Genomic DNA, 19,439 nt, shown 5'->3' on the forward strand with positions numbered 1-19,439 from the left:
AGAAGCAAATATCTATAGAAGGAAAAGGAGGAGATATTCGCGCTCAACCCTTGTGGTGGCCTTGCACTGTGGGAGTGCATTGAGGGAGCGTGAATAGCGGTCATTAAGTAAAACCACAATTCACTGAGGTAACAAATTAGTTTTAACACCACTAATTAACCGCTAGTTATAATTAACTTCTAATCCCTGAGACAGAAATTGACCATGATAGTCTAGGAGCTCCCAATCTTCAAGGAGCTAATTGTGCATTAGTTGGATTGGATTAAACCACAATGACGGTCATATTATCTTTTGCATTCGTATACATGGGTTAAGCCAGTTGATCAGGACAATGAGTCCACCTCCCTCACACTCAAGTTCGCATACATGGAAATCCAAATGCCGAATTCAATATGACGTGTTAGTTAAGAAAAGTGCTAACATCAGTCGTGGCATGAATTAGTGTAGGGCCCACATTGCCATGTCAGATGACTTCACCGCTGGTGCAGTCAGAAGATGTTGCTAAAATAGTAAAACTACACAGGCAAATGCGCTAACAACCTGAAATGGCGGAGAAAATCTAATTTAACCCATCCTTTACAAAACTCATGATGTATATGCGTTATAAAATGGAATAGATTACATTTTGAATCGGTAGAAACCAAGTTCGTGAGGCATCACAGAGCTAGCTGAAAACGTTTCACTACCAAGAATTTATAGTGACAATTGACAAATAATAATAGCTAAAAAATTGGGTTAGCTCAACTTTGCAGGACAGACAAACAATAGAATGACCACAGAGTATCGAACACCAAAATCGGACTGTTGGAATGTTCACATCCAGAACTTTGTGCAGCCGGTCGTGGTAAAGAAGCTTGTGACGCAGATATTGGTGGTGTTAGTTTGGGGCCATCATCTGCAGCCTGTTTACAAAGGATGTATCTTCTTGGTTCTAGCAGTAGTCACAACTAGCGCGCACCCCATCATTGATAATCTGGTCATTAGGTCTTTATTTCACAAAGAAGTCAACCTTCACTTGATCCACTGCCGTGAGGCTCTCGCCGTATCATGTCTAATAGGTCTTGCACGACTTCAGACATCAGTGGCCTGAACTCTGGCTCGGACTGTAAAATACAATTCACATTTTTAGGATTATGGTTCTCTTTGGAGTCGAGGTGGTGAATAACAACTAAAAATATAGTGGGGCTCATGTCCCACTAATATGGCAAATTAAACTTATGTTTTTGAGCATTTGAAGCATTCTATCTTTACTGAACAGAGATACCAGGTAAGCTAAATTTACCAACCCAATGGTGCCCCTTTTGAAGAATATTATGTCACAAATTCCATAAAACAAAGTCTAACTTAACTGTATAACTTACGATGTCAAAAATGGCATTGCTCACCTGAACACATCGAGATATAATGTCTGCAAAGTGTGATAAAGACTTCGTAGGATATTGTCCGTTTAGAGAAGGATCGACCATCCTTGATAATGCATCGATGTCATGAAGCTGAGTAGTGGCCCATCTAACAAGGAATTGCTCCCCTCGATTCCTTGTGCTGTAAACTCAAATTTTCAAATACAAAAATAAATTAAGCAGGGGTTGGTGGAATAATGCAAGAATGCAATTAAGAACTTGAATTTGCTAGTCGTTCACCTGTCATGGGACTTCCGGCCTGTTAATAATTCCAGCATTACCACCCCAAAGCTGTAAACATCACTCTGATGAGTATAAATTCCTGACTCGAATTCTGGAGCTCCATAACCATAAGCCGATAGCAGATGTCCTGACAACTGAAAGTACGATGCAATTTAGGAGTAGTAATAAGTAGTACTGGTGATGACCATAACTAGTCATCATTCGTTCAATTGTTCCACACTGCAAATCAACCAATAGAAATGACCAAAAGCCTAAGCAGACAATCGAGACACTGCATGCCTTTTGAAAAAGAAGTAATACGGAAGAGTGGTAGTCCAATAAGCAAGCTTCAAGATCAGAAGGCGAAATCAACCAACATGAATGACCTAAAGCTACAAAACCATCTGAGAAATACAAATCAACCAATAGGAATGGCCTAAAGCTACAAAACTATCTGGGAAAGAAAAGCAATATTGGCTCACTTAAGAATGCACAATTACATCCATTTAAAATGCAAAGAAATCATTTACATTCTTACTCTTTCTTTTTCCTAATCTAGACTATATCTATATATAATCACAATGGAGAAAGCATTCACTGCACCAAATTCTCTTGCTAATTAAATCCATGTTGAAGGAATACAACACATGTCCTCCAAAAAAAAACCCTTAAACTGTCAATGTTGGTCTCATGACCCACGCTGTTGTAAGGAAAAAAAAACCTGCAAAAAAAATGTAGAAATATGACTTACCTGACTTACAGAACCTGATGATATCAATGGAGCCAAGCCACAGTCAGAAACACGCATGGAAAGGTCATCATCAAGGAGAAGGTTGGCAGACTTGAAATTTCTGTGTACAATAGGTGGCTGACAGACCTCATGTAAATACCTACTCAAACAAAACAAAGGGAGAGTTAGACTCACTGTAGCTCCTATCAGCATATGATCAGGGAAAAAAAAGTCCTACATGAGTGGGTTCAGAAATTGCCATTGCAATTGGTACTCACTCTAAGGCTCTTGCAGCTCCAAGTGCCATTCTAATACGAGCATTCCATGGCAGTTTCTTCTTAAATTCATCATCTACGTGCAGAGCATCATGCAGTGAACCATTACTGCAGTACTCGTAGATAAGAAGCCTTTGACCATGCTCTGCACAGTAACCGATGAGCTCAACAACATTAGCATGCCGGATTCTGTCAATGTTGTTTACCAGTTCAAGAAACTCATCATCCTTCTGCTGACTGGAAGCTCTCTTGTCCAATTTCTTGACTGCAAGTAGCTACAAAAGCATCCCAAAAGATTAATGTCAGTTTCTGAACTGTTTTGTACATATAAACAGAAACTGCTTGATTACATGAGATAAAAGCACATGACACAGAAAAAAATATGAAATAACTCTCTTCGTGCAACCCTTTCTCCCAAGCCAAGATATTTTTGCAAAATGTTGATAAGACTGCATCTAATTTTATGTCTCTATAAAGAAAAATATCTGCTTCTTCTTATCTGATTAAAAGGTGAAATCCAATACATATTATGAAGTCCTCCTCAGTTTGCTTATCAAGTTTGACAGCTTGCTTTTGATCAACCTGAATTTGCTTATTTATCAAGCTTGACACTAGATTTCAATGAAAATGGAAACTATCTACACATTAATTCATTTGCTAGAAACTTATCACAGAATGAACATGAAGATTGAATCTACATATAATGAATTAGATGCACCCATTCCACGTGGTTATTTTGATACTAGATCAATCATACTGTTAAAAAAAAAAACTCAGATGGTTGGAAGTACAAATAGCAGATAATAAATAAATTGATAAACAAGAAGGCTGTTTAAAACAATCAATCAATGCTGGTGGACCTAGCACAACAATACTACAAAAGTGCAAAATAACAGGCACCTAACACAAATTTCAGTCAACTACGCATCCATGAAGCAGTTGCAATAAAGCAAAACCAATCCATAAATCAGAAACAGACCTTTCCATTAGGAAGCTGTGCCCTATAGACACTTCCCAGCATGCCTGCTCCTAGAAGATTATCAGGAGAAAAGCTGTTTGTATATTGCTGAAGGGAAGCAATGGTAAAAGACTTCGCAAAAATTGCAAGGTTTGGATTTTTAGTGGAAGGCTTCAGTTTAGGCAGTTCAGTTGGCACAAATGGCTTCACAATGACCTTCTCAACAGGTGGTGGTGGAGGAGGGGGAGGAGGGGGAGGAGGAGGAGGCATCAAATACGCATCAAGTGCACTCAAATCAGACTCTTGCCTTGGTACTGTGCCCGTCCCTTGGACATTTCTATCTTGCTCATCATTTGGCTTTGGAATTGCCCATGTTCTTCTGGTTTCTGTTTCATTATCCTCTTTGGGCCTCACAACTGCCTCTTTCGGAACTGTTCACCATAATTTTAGTGAATTGCTTACAATAAGATGCATAAATATGAACGATCCAAGAAAGAAAAATATACTTAAATTGGATTGAATTAAAAAGTGAGAGAATTTGCCTTTCTGTATTAGATTGGTTGGTTGAACCAAGGAACTATTGTCCCTGGGAGGGTTCTCCCTGTCACCCATATATGCACCTATTTGATGCCGCTTGGAAATTCTGTCCGCCTCTTCTCTTCTGCCACGTCTTGGCATAAAAAACAAAATTGCTAGTAACAAAACAACAAAAAGCAAGACCCCACCAATTGATATCCCAACTACCCTTTTAGTAGTTAAAAATTTCTTTGATTTTCCAGAATTTGATGTATCTTGTGAAGATGGTCCATCAGCCTGTTTCCCAGGTGTTCTTCCAGGTGTTCTGCCGGGTGGTTTTCCAGTAGGTGGTCCCCAAAAAGACTGTGGAGGTGGGAGTGGAGTCGACAGAGATGTGGGTGGAGGGACTGGAGCAATAGAAGAATTGAATGGATTCCCATCTTTTCTGCATTAAGCATATAAGAATTAGTTATGTGGAAAAACAACTATAGTATCCAAATTATCAAGCTCTCTTTCCTTGATAACAATGTATAACAGAGATCAACAACTTAGATTCTGCATATGATATACTGCAACAGAACTTAATGCTTCATTTAAGGATAAGTCTACAATGTGTGTGAAACTGCAAGCAATCTCTTCAAACTTTTGTACTCCATAATCCTCACCTGAAATTTGGGATGCTCAGCAACTTTTCAGGTATGGGTCCAGCAAAAAGGTTATTCTCTATATTCCTGTTTAGTAAGGAAGAAAAATCATTTATAATGGGAAAGAAACGTTGAAAATGAGAAGGCAAGATAGAAATAGAAACTTCCGAATTCTGTATATGACAAATAATTGTTTAGATGATTACAGGTCACTTAGGGGAAGATCCTGCAAAACGTCTAGGGTTCCAGACAGCTGATTGTTCTGCAAATGTCTGCCAATAGAGGAGTTAGCTCTATTCATCGACACAAAAGATACATAATAAACAAGGCTTACTTAGACAAGATACTCACAGAGTGGTCAGAGATACTAGGCTTTTTAGAGAGGGTGGCAGTTGCCCACTCAAATTGTTACTGGACAAATCTCTGCAAAGGTTAAATGTGTGTAAAGCCTGAAAAGCGTACAAAAGTAAAACTGGGAAGTATAAGCCTGAAAAGTTCAGAATAAGAACCTACAAATTGATCAACCCTGTGATGCTCTGAAAGGAATCTGGTATTTCTCCAGTTAAAAGATTATTGTTAAGAGACCTGATTGGCAAAATAGTTTATCTTAGAAACAATCCTATAAAAAACTGAGAGCTGCTGTACCAAAAGCAAGAAAATGACTTACATGTCTGTGAGTTCAGCCAACGACGCTAGAGAATCTGGGATGCTTCCAGTGAATTGGTTAGCTGAAAGAAAACTGCCAAACGTACGTATAGACTATCATATGTTTTGCATAAGTGAGCATAATAGATAGGAAATAATCAGCAGTCTCAGGCTAATATTTGATATATGCAGTATAAAATTATAATTTCATAAGAGGGTTGAACATACAAGTTTCGCAAGCTAACAGGTAAATTGGATGGAATACTTCCCCCAATATGGTTGTTGCTTAGATCTCTGCACATAAACACCAATGTCGATAATCCACAAACTTATCAAAATTTCAAAAAGAAAAAACTTATGCATGAAGAAATGCAAGATATCATAATATGAGGAAAGCTAGTCCTAGATCTTTCCCCAACATTTTGCATTCTACACCTCAAGCACACACAGACTAAACAAGTCACCTTGGCAAATGCAAAACTATCATCCTAATGAGCATTCCGGATAAAAGCTAGTGTATAATGTTTATGGGCCCCACACTATCATCCAAAGAAAACAACTTAAGAGCAAAACAAAAACAAAAACGTACAAGCACAAAGATTAAAGTAAAACCGATTTTGCATGCACAAAAAGCCCCTACATACATACTAACCAAACCTAAATCCACTCACAACCACCCCTTCATGCATATCTTCCTAATTTGCCTGTTATCTCTTAAAATGAAGACTAAAAGATTTTAATGACACTGAATCAAGAAATAACTTGGAGCAAAAGATATAATAAAACAACATTACACACACACACACACACACATAAAGTTCCATCAGAGAGAGAGTACAACTTACATTGCCTGTATTGAAGCAAACATTCCCAAGTTTTCACCCAGTTGTCCTCCCAAATTAGCGCCATTAAGAACTCTATAAAATCATTATAATCATGAGACAGCTGAAAATTAACATGCTGAGAACGACCTGTCAACAAAAGAAGTCGAAGAAAGAAACTAACATACATTCTCAATATTACAGAATCGTTACACTGAACGCCTTGCCATGTTTCACCACATGGGTCTCCTCCAGCAGAAGTCCACCCAGGAAGAACAGGCGTGCCAAGTGCAGCATGTAAGTTGTTAATTGCAGCAACTGACCAAACCAGAAGTAAGCCCAGATAATAAGGGTTTATAGCTCCAATTAACTATAAAAATTTAGAACTAATCAAGAAAACATGTTTACACACAATTACACTAGAATAAAGCATTCAATTGGTGAAAACGACGACGCCGCCGAAGCACATTATCAAAAGATTTTATTTTCTTTGAAATAAGTAGGGAAAAAAAAGACATACACAAAGTTATACACAGAAACAACAGAATAATGAGTTTTGATTATCTGAGAAATCCAGCCATAAGAATAACCAAGATTTAGAACTTGAGCACCCACTCATTTTCCCACATAAGAATTTTAATGCTGAAGAATGGCCATTAAATGAAAATGGGAAAAGGCTTACCATCGGTAGGACTAGTGGCTCCAAGAGAAACTTGAGCCAAGCAGATCAATATCAACCCCAATGAAACCTGTCCATGGATCTTCAAGTTCTTGTACTCTAACACAGATCTCTTCCTACCCATTGATCCCAAGCTGAAGTTTACTTCTCAATTCCCTTTTTCATAAGCAATCACTCACAAATCATCCTCCAATCTGAAAAATAAACCAAAAACAAAAATCACGTAATTAAAATAAAATATTAATATCCAAACAGAAAGCAGCCCTCGTGATCCCAACTGGCCACAAAAAAGTCAGCAAACACACTTGCCAAAACTCACAGATAAACAACATCATAATTTCACACACACATATACACAGGTAAATGATTCATGTAAAAACAATGGCCTGAACTTACAGAGAAAGTGGAGAGAGAAAAGAATGAAGCAAATGCTGAAGGAAATTGAAGTAAATGAAGCAAGAAGCAGCAGTGAGGAAAAATGCAGAGAGCTTTGTGGATAAAGTAGTGAATTGTTTAAATGTAGAATTTAACAAGAGAAAAAAAGAACTTAAGAGCTAAGATTCAAATGAATTACGCAATGTAAGTGAGGCACTTAAACAGAATTATTACATCATAATCCGAATTAACAATTACCAATATTAATCCTTTTTAGCCTTGGAAGAAAAGAAAAAGTTGGAAAAAGGCAGAGGAAAATGTAGAAAGGTACGGTGAGGAAGGAGAAGAGAAGGAGGTGCTCTGAAGCTCTGAAACTCTTCTCCCTCTTTCTTTGCTTTCTTTGCTTTCTTTCTTTCTCTCTCCCACCACTATCTCTCTTTCTCTCTCTAAACTTCAGCTCAGGAACAGTCTATGTGTGTGCGCGTAAGTCATACATATCTCTTTGTATGAAAGGTTGAGCATAAAGCCCACGCTCGTTATGGCGCGCGCGTCGGTTTTATTTCCTTTTTCGGAGATTTATAATTTTATCTTGTAATATCACCACAAAATTAAATTTTAAAAAATCATTGACTTTGCTTTTACTTTTTCTGACTCATATTTAATGGATAAAAATAAAATATGTAATCCAGATTAATCAGTTACCTAATGAGCCCTCCTAATAGCCATTTTATGTTCTCTCCATGATGATAAATATACCATTAAAGTTGCTTTGTTTGGATAAATTAAAATGTGTAAAGAATAGAAAAAGACCGTAAGGAAGTTAAATCAAAATCTAACCAGCAAAGTAAAAGTCACACATACTTTAGGCAATAAAATAATTAATTCAAAATATACACGTAAAGAACAAACAATAAACACACTAAAAATATAAATTATGAAGGAAGAATCAGACATACATAGTTTTTAAAAAAAAATTCTTTAGTAAGAAAAACATTGGCATATTAGTTCTATATTTTTCTCCCTTTTCTGTATTTTTTTTTATAAAAAAAAATTCAAATAAATTAGTGATAAGTATTTGCATGGGTAGCTCAGCTCTGCCACGCATACCGCGTGAGCGTGACGAAGTGATTTAAGGGAAGCGGAAATTTTTTTTTTTTTTTTTACACCTAAAAACAGTACACGTCATTAATAGCCGCCAGATTTTCTATGGGCTTCACGTGTTCCGTCGAATGATTGTTATGGGCTTTGTATCCAGCCAATTAAAAGCCCACACAATTTATGAGGACATAATTTTATCTTTTTTGTTTTTTTTTTCCCCTTATTTTTCAATATTTATAGTCTTGAAAATAAAATGTTTCATGAAAACGGTCACAATTTTGGACTTTTTCCCAAATTTAAACCGAAAAAAAAATATTGGACGAGTATAAAAGCCTGTTTGGATGAGGAGCGTTACTTGGGTTGGAGGTCAGTTTTTGTCATAACGTGGAGTGTGGGGAATAAAATTAAGGGTGAGGAAAAGCGACTTTTAAGAAAAGCAAAAATTTTCTCTTATCCCTATCGGTTTCCAACGAACGAAAAGAAAAAAAAAGTCACAAGTCATAAGAAAATAGAAAAATCGGATCTCGAAAAAGGTCGGCAGTCTTTAGCTGTCATTCATCGCGGCGGAATCTCTCTGATAATGGCCAGTTGAGCCACCGACTAAAATGACCGAAAACGACAACTTCTTGCGTCGTTTAGTTCACATCATCGTATTATATTATAGTGTCTCTTTTGTCTCCATAAAAAAATTGAGTTTTGCATAAAACCACAAAGCAATGCCACGGCGACAACACCTCAGCTGAAAACAGTGCGCTACTTGCGTTTAGTCTTCCTTAAACCAATTTATAGTTAAAAATTATGAAGAGATAATCTTATTTAGCTGCTGATTATATTATGTGGCAAGCTGCGTTAATTATACTGATACTGTAGTTTAAATAGTTAAGAGAATTTAACTCCATACATGATGTATATCGTGTTTGATTCTTCTTTTTTTTCAATATCATTTTGTGTGAGAAAAATACATACACACATGGAGGACCCGATGTCTCGAAAAGAGTGGAAGAAAAACAAAACTTGTTGTCTCTAATATCACCAGACTTTGAGTGCAAGGTTAAATATTTTTAACTACTTGAGTTACAAATCCTCTTATCACCAGACTGTGTAAGATGTCAAATTGCCACATCAGTCATCAAATTTAAACTTGATGTTTGGTATTTGACATCTCCCTTGGAGATGCTCTTACAAGTCGTTTTAATATTCGGTTTAACAGAGAAATGGAATACTAACGGACACTTAATTTAGTTTAATTAGAAAACGAAAGATACAAGAATCAAACCATGTATTGCCAGTCATTAGTTTTAAACATAATTTAAACCCAATCCACGTGACTGGCAAAATGAAGAGAAGAAAAAAAGAAAGATAAAAGAACAAGGCTGGATATATAAATTTGGAGGAAATTAGATAATATTAATGAATGGGCAGATCTGGTACTTGGAGTTTGGAGGAGAAAGACATAGAAAGCAACCTCTTAACTGAACTTAGGCATTAATAATAATTAGTCACACTCATAAGAATATATAAAATTTAGTGGATGATAAGCTAAGATCTAGTCCAAATTCTCTCTAGGTCTGTCTGATCAATGCATACATGTGACATGTCATGTACATCTAAGTTCTAACTGGACATATATCCCTAAAGATGTATACATGATATCAACAAGCTGTTTCTTTCTTCTGTCCTTGTGTCTATTATTTATATGTAGGACCTTCGGTGGTGCCCCAGCACCTTTGAATAGATGCTATTTGTTGACGACTTAAGGATGATGCCCAAGCTTATTGGCTGCAAAAAGAGAGTCATTTTTCAAAAAGGAAAAGCCAATTAACACCCAATCGGAAATCGACACGCTTGAATTTGATATATTTTTGCTCTCTTTCTGTTTTCAAAGCTCTCTTTTTTTTTAATCAACGCGTAGAGCTTAAGCTCCAGCCTACTGAGTAATATTGCCACGTGATGTTATTAATTTACTGATATTATAACATGTTCATTTTTTTTGAAACTATATTTTTTATGTCTTAAAAAAAATGGACAAACAAGAGAAAGACCACGAGGTTTATGTGGTTTACCCAACTTCAATGAAATGATAATCGGGTTACGTTCACGAGGTTTTTATTAATGTATTTCATTATAGTGCACCCTTATGTGATACTAACATATATCCTAAAGTGTAAATTCATCGCTTCTTTGTGTTATAGTGTAGGTTACATTGCACACATTGTGGCTGATAGACTTGCTAAGTTTGCTTTAGGTAGTGCGTCCATAGACGTTTGGCCTAAAGAGGGTTCTTCATGGCTCAATGTGCTTCTTCAAGATGACTATGATATTATGGAGTTGTCATGAGTTTTTGTCTGTAGCCTTTATGGAGTGTGTGACATTCTTTTTCTTTCGTCTTAGGTTTTGTCCTGTTGGATTTTCCTGAGCAATATTTTAATGAGGCCACATTTGTTTGCTCGAGTATGTAACCTATCACAATTTTAATGAAAATTTACTACTTCTTTTGAAGAAAAAAAAAATTATTTGTCTCGAATTCATGATTGACTCGATTTCAAGTAATTAAAAATATGCGTTATTTTTAGCACATCAAGGTTTATGAGAGAGCTTTTATTTATTTATTTATTTCTAATATAAACGATAATCTAAATTATAAAAGAGTGAGATTTCTTACACACCCACACAACTATGATGCCGTAAAAATTTGAACATGAGACTTATGGTCTGCAAGTTTCCACTGAGCTAGATGCCATTTGCTATGTTGAAGGTTCAATCTAGCCGTCTAATATTGAGGAGTTCATTGATCAAACAGCTATTGTTGACCCCTCATTATAGCCCAGGTCCTCGATAGCCGTTCAACATAGGCTAGTCCCTCATTATAGCACCACTGGGTTTCTGATATTTTGGGCTACCCATTGGCCCAAACCAACCCAATTTGATAAAACATAAAAGGCCCTAATAAAGTTAGACATGGGCCATTGTTTTCAGATCCAAAATTGTCTGCGCCAACCAAACGAACCACCAAATCTCATCTCATCACCTTTCTTCCTCATCCTCGAGCCATCTGACTCTCTCCGTATCGCTCATCACATTATCGCAAAACCCACATCGGAGAGAGATGCAGACCCGGTTCACAACCCTAGTTGCTCGAACTCTAAAATCGACCACGCGGTCCTTCTCGTCGTCCACTCAAACTCCACCCTCAACCACCACAACCTCCTCTCAATTCCCACAGACTCTGGCAGGCCTGCGGGCCCGCCTCGCCGCCGAGTCTCCAGTTCTGACGGACTTCGTGGAAGGCGAAGGCCCATACTCCGTCGAAGTTGGAACCAAGAAGAACCCTCTCCCCAAGCCAAAATGGATGAAGGAGTCAATTCCCGGCGGCCAAAAGTACACTCAGATCAAGAAGAAGCTCAGGGAATTGAAGCTCCACACGGTGTGCGAGGAGGCCAAGTGTCCCAACCTCGGTGAGTGCTGGTCCGGCGGCGAGACCGGCACCGCCACCGCTACGATCATGATTCTCGGTGACACGTGCACCCGCGGTTGTAGGCAAGTTGTTCGATGAAATGCGCTTGAGAGCTAGTCGCTGTGCTTTTTTGGTTTTTGTTTTGATGGGAGTTTTTGGTTGTGTGTTAAAATTTGTAGATTTTGTAATGTGAAGACTTCGAAGACTCCACCTCCTCCTGACCCCAATGAACCGTCGAATGTGGCGGAGGCAATCGCGTCATGGGGTTTGGATTATGTGGTGATTACTAGCGTGGACCGGGACGATTTGCCTGATCAAGGGAGTGGGCATTTTGCGGAGACCGTGCAAAAGTTGAAGACGCTGAAACCCAGTATGCTAATTGAGGCTTTGGGTATGATTTTTATCTTTTATTATATTTTTTCTGGATTATGAATTTGTGTTAATAATATTGTTTAAATTAGGATGATAGAAATCAGCTCAGTATAGAATTCAGAACATTATGTTGAGTGGACTAAAGATTGCGTTTTGTATGTATAAATGAATGGTTAAGAGATTATAGCTAACGGATGTTAAACCTGGAAATTATGTGATTGCAGTTCTTTTATGTCTAGACTTTTCCGGTGTTGTTTGTTTTCCATATGCGATGTTGATTTGCCATGTTTTCTTGTAGTTCCTGATTTTCGGGGAGACTCCAGCTGCGTAGAGAAAGTTGCAACGTCAGGATTAGATGTTCTTGCTCACAATATTGAGACAGTTGAAGAGCTTCAGAGGGCAGTGCGGGATCATCGTGCCAATTTTAAACAATCTTTAGATGTTCTAATGATGGCCAAAGACTACGCTCCTGCTGGAACACTTACAAAGACTTCAGTAATGTTAGGTTGTGGGGAAACACCTGATCAAGTTGTGAGGACAATGGAGAAGGTGAGAGCAGCAGGTGTTGATGTGATGACATTTGGTCAATACATGCGACCTTCGAAGCGCCATATGCCTGTATCTGAATATATTACTCCTGAAGCTTTTGAGAAGTATCGAGCTCTTGGCATGGAAATGGTATGCTTTTATCATTTTAACTAAGCTGGCTATGCTATTTGATTCCATGTTTCTTTGCAAAACAGGTTTTCCCATTTTCTCTTGTAGTTTGGAAGAAAAAAAAAAAGTTTGAGCACCGGTATAATTAGTTGCTCTCTCATGTCATGCTAGAGCACAACTTATAAACAAATGATCTTCTGGCCCACCTCACATATAAATTTGGTTACAAGCACGTTAGGCAGCTTTGGTCTCTCCCAGGTCCTATACCTGGAAACCAGATCAGGGATCAGGCAAGGTACAGCTATATCGAGCCTGGTTTACTCTGGATGTGGTAACATCATGTTATGAATATTTTGACAACTACACAACTGAGTGTCGTGAATATATGAATTGATACAATACCATCTCATTCTATGAAGCTACCAGTTCAATCAATGGTTTATTTTGAATGTTACAGGGATTTCGATATGTGGCTTCTGGTCCCATGGTCAGGTCGTCATACAAAGCCGGTGAATTCTACATCAAATCTATGATAGAATCAGATCGGGCCACTTCTGCGCATCTTTCTGCCTCATGATAAGTGGGTTTGTTTCCTACCTTGTCGTCTTTCGACAAAGCGTCGGTCTGTATTCTTTTCCATGGGCTTACTCTCTGTGTTGTACAATTGATGATTATAGAGGGCCCAAGCTTACATGGTCTTGTTATGATCTCTTCCAGTTGTATGCTCAATTCATTGTAATTATCAGACACCACTCTGCTCTGCTGCTCTATTGAGGGCTTATATCATTGTGATTGTTGCTGTTAATCAGCTTACTAATAGAAAGAATAATTGATTATTCTTCAATGCCACATCCATTATACATGCTGCTCCCTTTTTTGATTTTGGATTCTAGTTCGGCACTAAACCCACACGAAGCGACTGATGTGGATGGCAAGAAGCTGCCTTGCAATACAATCCTTTTACAGGCAGTGTAGTTGATAATATATGCTTGCTTATAAGTCCCATATGTTTGGGTCTACTTGATGGCAATGGCTTTACGGCATATGCCAAAATCATTCATATCGTCGCAAAAGTGTACTTGAAAACCATCTCTCTTCTTTTATGTTGTAGCTTGCAATGATCCTAGGAAGGTTTGCCAGACTGGTTGCGGGTCCTCCTTAGTACTGGACCTACTAGAGTCTTCTTCACGCCCATATGTTTTCTCCTTTCGTTTTATATTGAAGATCAGCGACTCTAGCATCTGGGGACCATATTTGAGATGTTGGTGGCGCATGGGCATCTTTTGCTTTTGGCGTTGTTTTTCTAAATTTTTGTACGTACGAAACCTTTATGTTTTCTCTCTATCTATTCCTTCCTTCTTCTAAAAAGTTTTTGTTGCTCCGTTTGGGAACCATAATCATTCATTGAGCGTGCTGTGGTGAGAGAGAGGTGAATATACCGCACACAAATATATATATATATATATATATATATATATATATGTCACGTCAACTTAACCTGCAATGCAATGAGACTTTTGCTGCATAAAGCATTGCAACTGAAGAGAGTGAAGAGGGCCTCATCCTCATCGGAATGACCAAACCAATCAATCCATCATCAATATCTTGGCTGTTTGGAGATAGTCTTTTAGCCTAAAGGTTAAAACCTCTGTCTCTGCGCCAGTCACTCTCTCTCTCCCCAACCATTTATGACCGTTAAATTTTAAATCTTTCTTTCCCACCCAACCCTCCCTCACTACACTAGCCACTACCAACCACTAAAGCGCTCTGAAAATAATCCCTGCTTTCACAAACCATAAAAAATCATAAATGGGTTGTTGTCTCGGCACCACCAAGACCCCAAACCAACACCCTCACCACCACCCAAATGGCCCCAACAACCGCCACTTCCACGCTAGATCTTCGGTGACGGAACCCGACCCGACCCATATCCAGAAAACCCAACTCAGAGCCTCGACACCGCCGCCGCCTCCACCTCCTCCACCGGTTGTTGAAGAAGAGTCAGTGAAAGAGGTTCTCTCCGAAACCCCCATCTCCAAACCCCAAATCCCTAAAATATCCCAAGACCAAAACACCCATCTGCCTCCGAAATTCCAAGGAGAGCTTCCCGATTTTCCTCCGCAACTCCAAGCAGAACCCATCCATTTTCCTCCGAATCCCCAGGCAGAGCTCACCCATGTTCCTCCCAAACTCCAAGCAGAGCAGCCCAAGGAGCTCTCCGAGGAGCCTTCTCAGGCTTCAGAGCTTTGTGGGGTTAGCGAGAGCTTCTCATTGTCAACAACCACCACCACAACCACCATTACAGACGCCAGAGAAGACGAAGCTACGAGCAAGCGGAAGAGAGACGTGGGTCACAGAGACAGGGCGAGTGGGCCTTCTTCAACGACGGCACGCTGCAAGCGTCCTTACTCCGGCGAACTCGCCGGCCGGAGAGAAAAAGGAGTCAAGCTCCCTGCGAGGGCGCCGGAACCAACAATGGGGAAGAGGAATCGGACTGAAACGAGGTCGTCTCGAGGGCGGGAATCGGGTCAGCTGAGGACCATGCAGCGTGGCGCGGGCCCCACCGGCGTCAGGCGTGATGCGGTGTCGTCCCGGTCGAGGTCACCAGCTACACGGACGGCCGGTGGTGCTGGTCGGGCAGCTGTAGGAAGGAGCCCGGCGAAGGTGACTGGACGAGCCACTGCCGGTGGCAGTTCATCGCAGCAGGGAGCAGTGGAGAGTGAGGGTAAACAAATTAAAAAGGAGGCGGAACCATCAAACGACGGCGTTTCGCATCCCCAGAAGCAGGGGAACGAGTCCCTTGAGTTAGAATGCTTCATCTTTGTCTAAGTCTGCTTTTTCACATTACTGGTTGCATTTTGTGCGAAATGTTTTTCTTGGCTTTTTTTGAAAGCATTATGGAATCGAGCTGTTTTGATGCATAAACATGTGCTGATAAGATAGATTAGAGCAGCTTCAAATAGCAATAAGGGAAGTGCTTTTGAAAAAATGGGAAATTGATTTTGCTTTAAAAAACAATGTATATATATATTCCCTAGAGATGGTATCATCAGGATTGGGCTGTGTCTTTATCTTTATGTGAATTAGTGTTGAGCATCCTTGTTTTTGGGACTTTGTCTTGTGATTAATTGTGAATTAAAACCCAATAATCTTTCTTTGTTGTGTGTTGGATTGCAGCAGCAGCAGCAGCTGACTTGCTGAGTTTCATCTTTCTTCACCCTTCTTTCCTACTTATTTTTTCAAAAAATTTTATTCAAAAAGTTAAGATTTGCAAATCGTCTAGGGATATGTACTGGACTGGAAATGGTCCTCCTCCTCGAATTGGCGGTATCTTCTCTTGGAATGGAATGGGATGGGCGGTGGGAAAGACAAAGACTTTTTAGTTCTTTCCCTTTCATTGGTTTTGGTGTAACTTTTTGGGTTTTGGTTTTGGTCTTGGTTTTGCATACAAATAATACAAAACTATCCCCCAGAATTTGTTTCTGCTTGTACGGTCTGTACTCAGGAACATTTGGTGATTTGGTAGGAAATTTCCTCTTTTTTGTTTGGTAAATGTAAATCAATGTAGTCTTTCCAATCTCTCTTTTTTAACTTTAAAATTGTGAGGAGTAGATTAGACTAGTTGATTAGGACAGGGAGCTCGTCCCTTGCACCTAAGTTTGAAACTCTCTTTTCGTAGATTATATTAATTTTTGGTAATTTAAAAAATAAAAGCCTTTAATTGTACAGGTTCAGTGGTAATCTTTTCTGAATCGTAGCTGACTCTCTAACATTTCTTTTGGGCTTTAGAAGGTGAAAAAGCAAGTAAGCCCGTTTGAGTGAGTCATTCTATAGTGAGGGCCTTATATATGACACTTAAGTAAGGTCCTTTAGACGCTTTGGTGGGATTGGCAGGACCAATTTGTGGATGGTTATTTGATTTTCATCCACTGCAGGCTAACAAAGCCACAAACTTAAGTTACATAGAATTCAAATGAGCTACCAAGAAAACATATACATAAGTGGAATTTACATGTCCTTGTGCTGATGATGAGTCTTTCTGGTTACTAGCTTCTTTCCTAGGTTCAAAACACTAATGTGATTGTCAATAACTAACCCAAGTTTTAATAATGTCTGAAACTAAAAGCACTTTTGTTGAAAACTAGGTATGATTCTAGGTATAACTAGAAATTCAGCTTGAGGAGGAGGGGTTGAGGCATGGCTTGTGTTGATGCAGAGGCCAAGCGGCGCGCTCTCTGGGGCATGGTGCAGGTGCAGGTGCAGGATGTGCAATGAAGGTAGGAATATCTTCTCCAGGCATCACCACAGAAACTTCTCTGGCATAACTTGTCATCTGCACAAATTCAATACAAAACTAGCTTACAACTCAATTTCATTAACAGACAGCGCAAAAGCACAAATAACATGCAATTACAAATAAATCCAAATCATGGAAGCCACTTTTCTGGCGTGGTTGGTGGCTTTTAAAGATTCAAATGCAGCAAAGCAAGCCCTTTTACTTAATCATTCTTGCAATCCAAGAATAGAACATGAATATGAATATGATAATCACTCCTTCACTAGTGGGTTAACAAAAAGTAAACAAATAACATTAAGAAATTTCCTTCACGTGAATTGTACACCTTCTAAAAATACTAAAGCTGTCTGCAGAATACTTAACCCTCTCCTCAAATCAAGGCTTCTCACAAACCAAATTCAACTATGAAACATCAAAAGATATTCACAATTCATCGATCACTCAATGTCGTACGGACACGTGGCACCCCGAACATAATTTGTTTTATTATGCATAAGAAACAAATGAGTTGGTGGTATGCCTGTTTTTGGAGATCATACAAGGCAGGCATAAAACATTTGGAACATCAATCACATGGTGAACATAGGTCCTTGCACCATGTGGCTAAGTTTTGCCATTCCCATGCTTAAAATCAGGGTTCATGGCTATAGTTGGTCAAAGAACAAGTACTTGATCAGTATATAAATCTCATAATTTTATAAATAATTGAGTCAAAGAGTCTGCTTATTGCTTGATAGTCTACCTAAAAAAACAAATTAAGAACAGTCCACAAAGCATTACAAACATTAATAATGAGAAATGGTTTGAAATGATGATTTAAAATCATAGGTTTTGGGATATTAATAATCAAATAAGATTGCAAGTAATGCAGATCCTATAAACTATGCAGCCCACTATACAAATGGAAGCTCCAAATAACTCACTGTCATCTTGATGAGATTGTTACTTAAACTAAAACCACTAACCCCTCAATTAGCTAAAGAGCCTAACAAATGTGACACTATTTTAGTGAAACTAAAAGACAACAACAAATTCTAAAAGACAACAGCAAATTCTAAAAATAAAAATAGGTTTCTGTTCTGCTCTTTCTTCTGTTAGTGACACTATTTTTTGTTTTTGTTTTTGGTGGAGAATGACAAACCCATTTTCATTTTGGACGAAATCCAGTGAAACTGGAATCAGCTTAGCTATAATTGGAGCCCCATAAAAGAAAGTAAAAAAAGTTTAGCGGTGAACAAGAGAAATTAAATGAAGCTTACTTTGGGAGAGTGGTGATCAAGCTTGGGATTCTGGTAGACAAGCTGTTGCTGGAGATTGAAACGAGTGGTTCGAGAAGTTGAAGGCAGATGTGATGATCTGGGCCTGAAAAATCTCTCAAAAATAGCCATAACAAGAAACATTGATATGAGAATGGCAGTAGCAACAAAACCCAAGGAAACTGCATTGACTGAGTTGTTGAAGTTCCTCCACTTCTCTTCTTCTCTCTCTGTATTTTGTGCAGCCATCATCATCGCTGGTGCCAGAGCTATGCCGCCGTCCCAATTATCTTCACCCACCATTTAGAGCCAAACCTCAGCAGAAATCTCTCTCTTCTCTCTTCCTTTGTGTCACTGTCATTAACAACTAAGCTCAGAAAAAAATGCTGATGAAAAAGAGAGAAACCCAGTTGTGCATTTCTTTACTTCATAGTGAATCGTAGAGCAGAAAAGCAGAGAAAAACAGAGAGAAAAACAGAGGGAAAACAGAGAGAGAACAGAGAGATGGTTGGAGGTTGAAATGCCTACAGACAGAGGGAGTCTCTAGGCTTTATGGGTCGAATACAAGTCCTGCTTGGGCTAGTTTTTGTTCGGAATTATTAAATATGGACCTTTTATTGGGCCAAGCGTTTATGTCTAGCCACTTAAACGAGTGTGGAAACGGAAAAGCTTCCAAAGTTAGTACATTTTTATGCATTTTTTTGTGTGTGTGGAAGATTGAAACTTTAAATTCCATAAGGAATTGGATATATTTTTATGTTTTAAAATTAAAAAGTTGTGATTTGTGAAGTAAAGGCAACCAACGTCCAAGATTGCCTAAGATAGAAGTTTCCTATTGCTTGTAGGAAAAGAAATCGTCAAACCACCTCAGGTTATGGTTCTTACCAAGTTGAAATTAGCTTGTCATATGATAAGTAGAACACAAAACTGTTGTTGTAGTTACTAATTTTCATCTCTTCATTGAACTGCAATTCTCGAGATGCAGACTAGAATCTGCGGATGTGAGAAGCCTGAACTGAGTTTTGCTCTTCAATGTTGAT

The 19,439-nt window shown here is 38.8% G+C and overlaps 4 protein-coding genes across 8 annotated transcripts; 2 read left to right on the forward strand and 2 right to left on the reverse strand.

Moving 5' to 3' along the window:
• Positions 1-533: 533 nt before the first annotated feature.
• Positions 534-7,736, reverse strand: LOC110772215 (protein STRUBBELIG-RECEPTOR FAMILY 3). Of its 4 annotated transcripts, none has more exons than XM_021976637.2 (17): positions 7,597-7,736; positions 6,894-7,084; positions 6,400-6,529; positions 6,236-6,307; positions 5,619-5,684; positions 5,413-5,484; positions 5,259-5,330; positions 5,097-5,168; positions 4,952-5,017; positions 4,767-4,832; positions 4,128-4,546; positions 3,607-4,016; positions 2,631-2,902; positions 2,374-2,512; positions 1,641-1,777; positions 1,386-1,542; positions 534-1,103 (listed from the first exon to the last, which is right to left on the reverse strand). In XM_021976637.2, exons 2-17 carry the CDS (start codon positions 7,012-7,014, stop codon positions 1,005-1,007), a joined length of 2,370 nt encoding a protein of 789 aa, XP_021832329.2. In that variant the 5' UTR covers positions 7,015-7,084; positions 7,597-7,736; the 3' UTR covers positions 534-1,004. The 4 variants fall into 4 exon arrangements, with proteins under 4 accessions (XP_021832329.2, XP_021832326.2, XP_021832328.2 ...); XM_021976634.2 differs by having other exon boundaries at positions 7,524-7,734; XM_021976636.2 differs by lacking the exon at positions 7,597-7,736 and adding an exon at positions 7,287-7,444.
• Positions 7,737-11,353: 3,617 nt separating this feature from the next.
• On the forward strand, positions 11,354-13,690 carry LOC110772245 (lipoic acid synthase 1). Of its 2 annotated transcripts, none has more exons than XM_088250910.1 (4): positions 11,354-11,900; positions 11,997-12,208; positions 12,488-12,867; positions 13,018-13,288. In XM_088250910.1, the coding sequence occupies exons 1-4, from the start codon at positions 11,470-11,472 to the stop codon at positions 13,192-13,194; spliced, it is 1,200 nt and encodes a 399-aa protein (XP_088107036.1). In that variant the 5' UTR covers positions 11,354-11,469; the 3' UTR covers positions 13,195-13,288. The 2 variants fall into 2 exon arrangements, with proteins under 2 accessions (XP_088107036.1, XP_021832365.1); XM_021976673.2 differs by lacking the exon at positions 13,018-13,288 and adding an exon at positions 13,304-13,690 and having other exon boundaries at positions 11,357-11,900.
• Positions 13,691-14,329: 639 nt separating this feature from the next.
• Positions 14,330-15,957, forward strand: LOC110772224 (uncharacterized). Its single transcript, XM_088250911.1, has one exon. The coding sequence runs from the start codon at positions 14,656-14,658 to the stop codon at positions 15,673-15,675; it is 1,020 nt and encodes a 339-aa protein (XP_088107037.1). The 5' UTR covers positions 14,330-14,655; the 3' UTR covers positions 15,676-15,957.
• A 781-nt stretch (positions 15,958-16,738) lies between these two features.
• LOC110772272 (uncharacterized) lies at positions 16,739-19,371 on the reverse strand. The gene is made up of 3 exons (XM_021976701.2): positions 19,285-19,371; positions 18,403-18,753; positions 16,739-17,179 (listed from the first exon to the last, which is right to left on the reverse strand). The coding sequence occupies exons 2-3, from the start codon at positions 18,700-18,702 to the stop codon at positions 17,018-17,020; spliced, it is 462 nt and encodes a 153-aa protein (XP_021832393.2). The 5' UTR covers positions 18,703-18,753; positions 19,285-19,371; the 3' UTR covers positions 16,739-17,017.
• Between the last annotated feature and the right edge of the window lie 68 nt (positions 19,372-19,439).

The sequence above is a fragment of the Prunus avium genome, chromosome 3 (assembly GCF_965620075.1).
Source record: "Prunus avium chromosome 3, drPruAviu1.hap1.1, whole genome shotgun sequence".
Lineage (NCBI taxonomy): Eukaryota > Viridiplantae > Streptophyta > Magnoliopsida > Rosales > Rosaceae > Prunus > Prunus avium.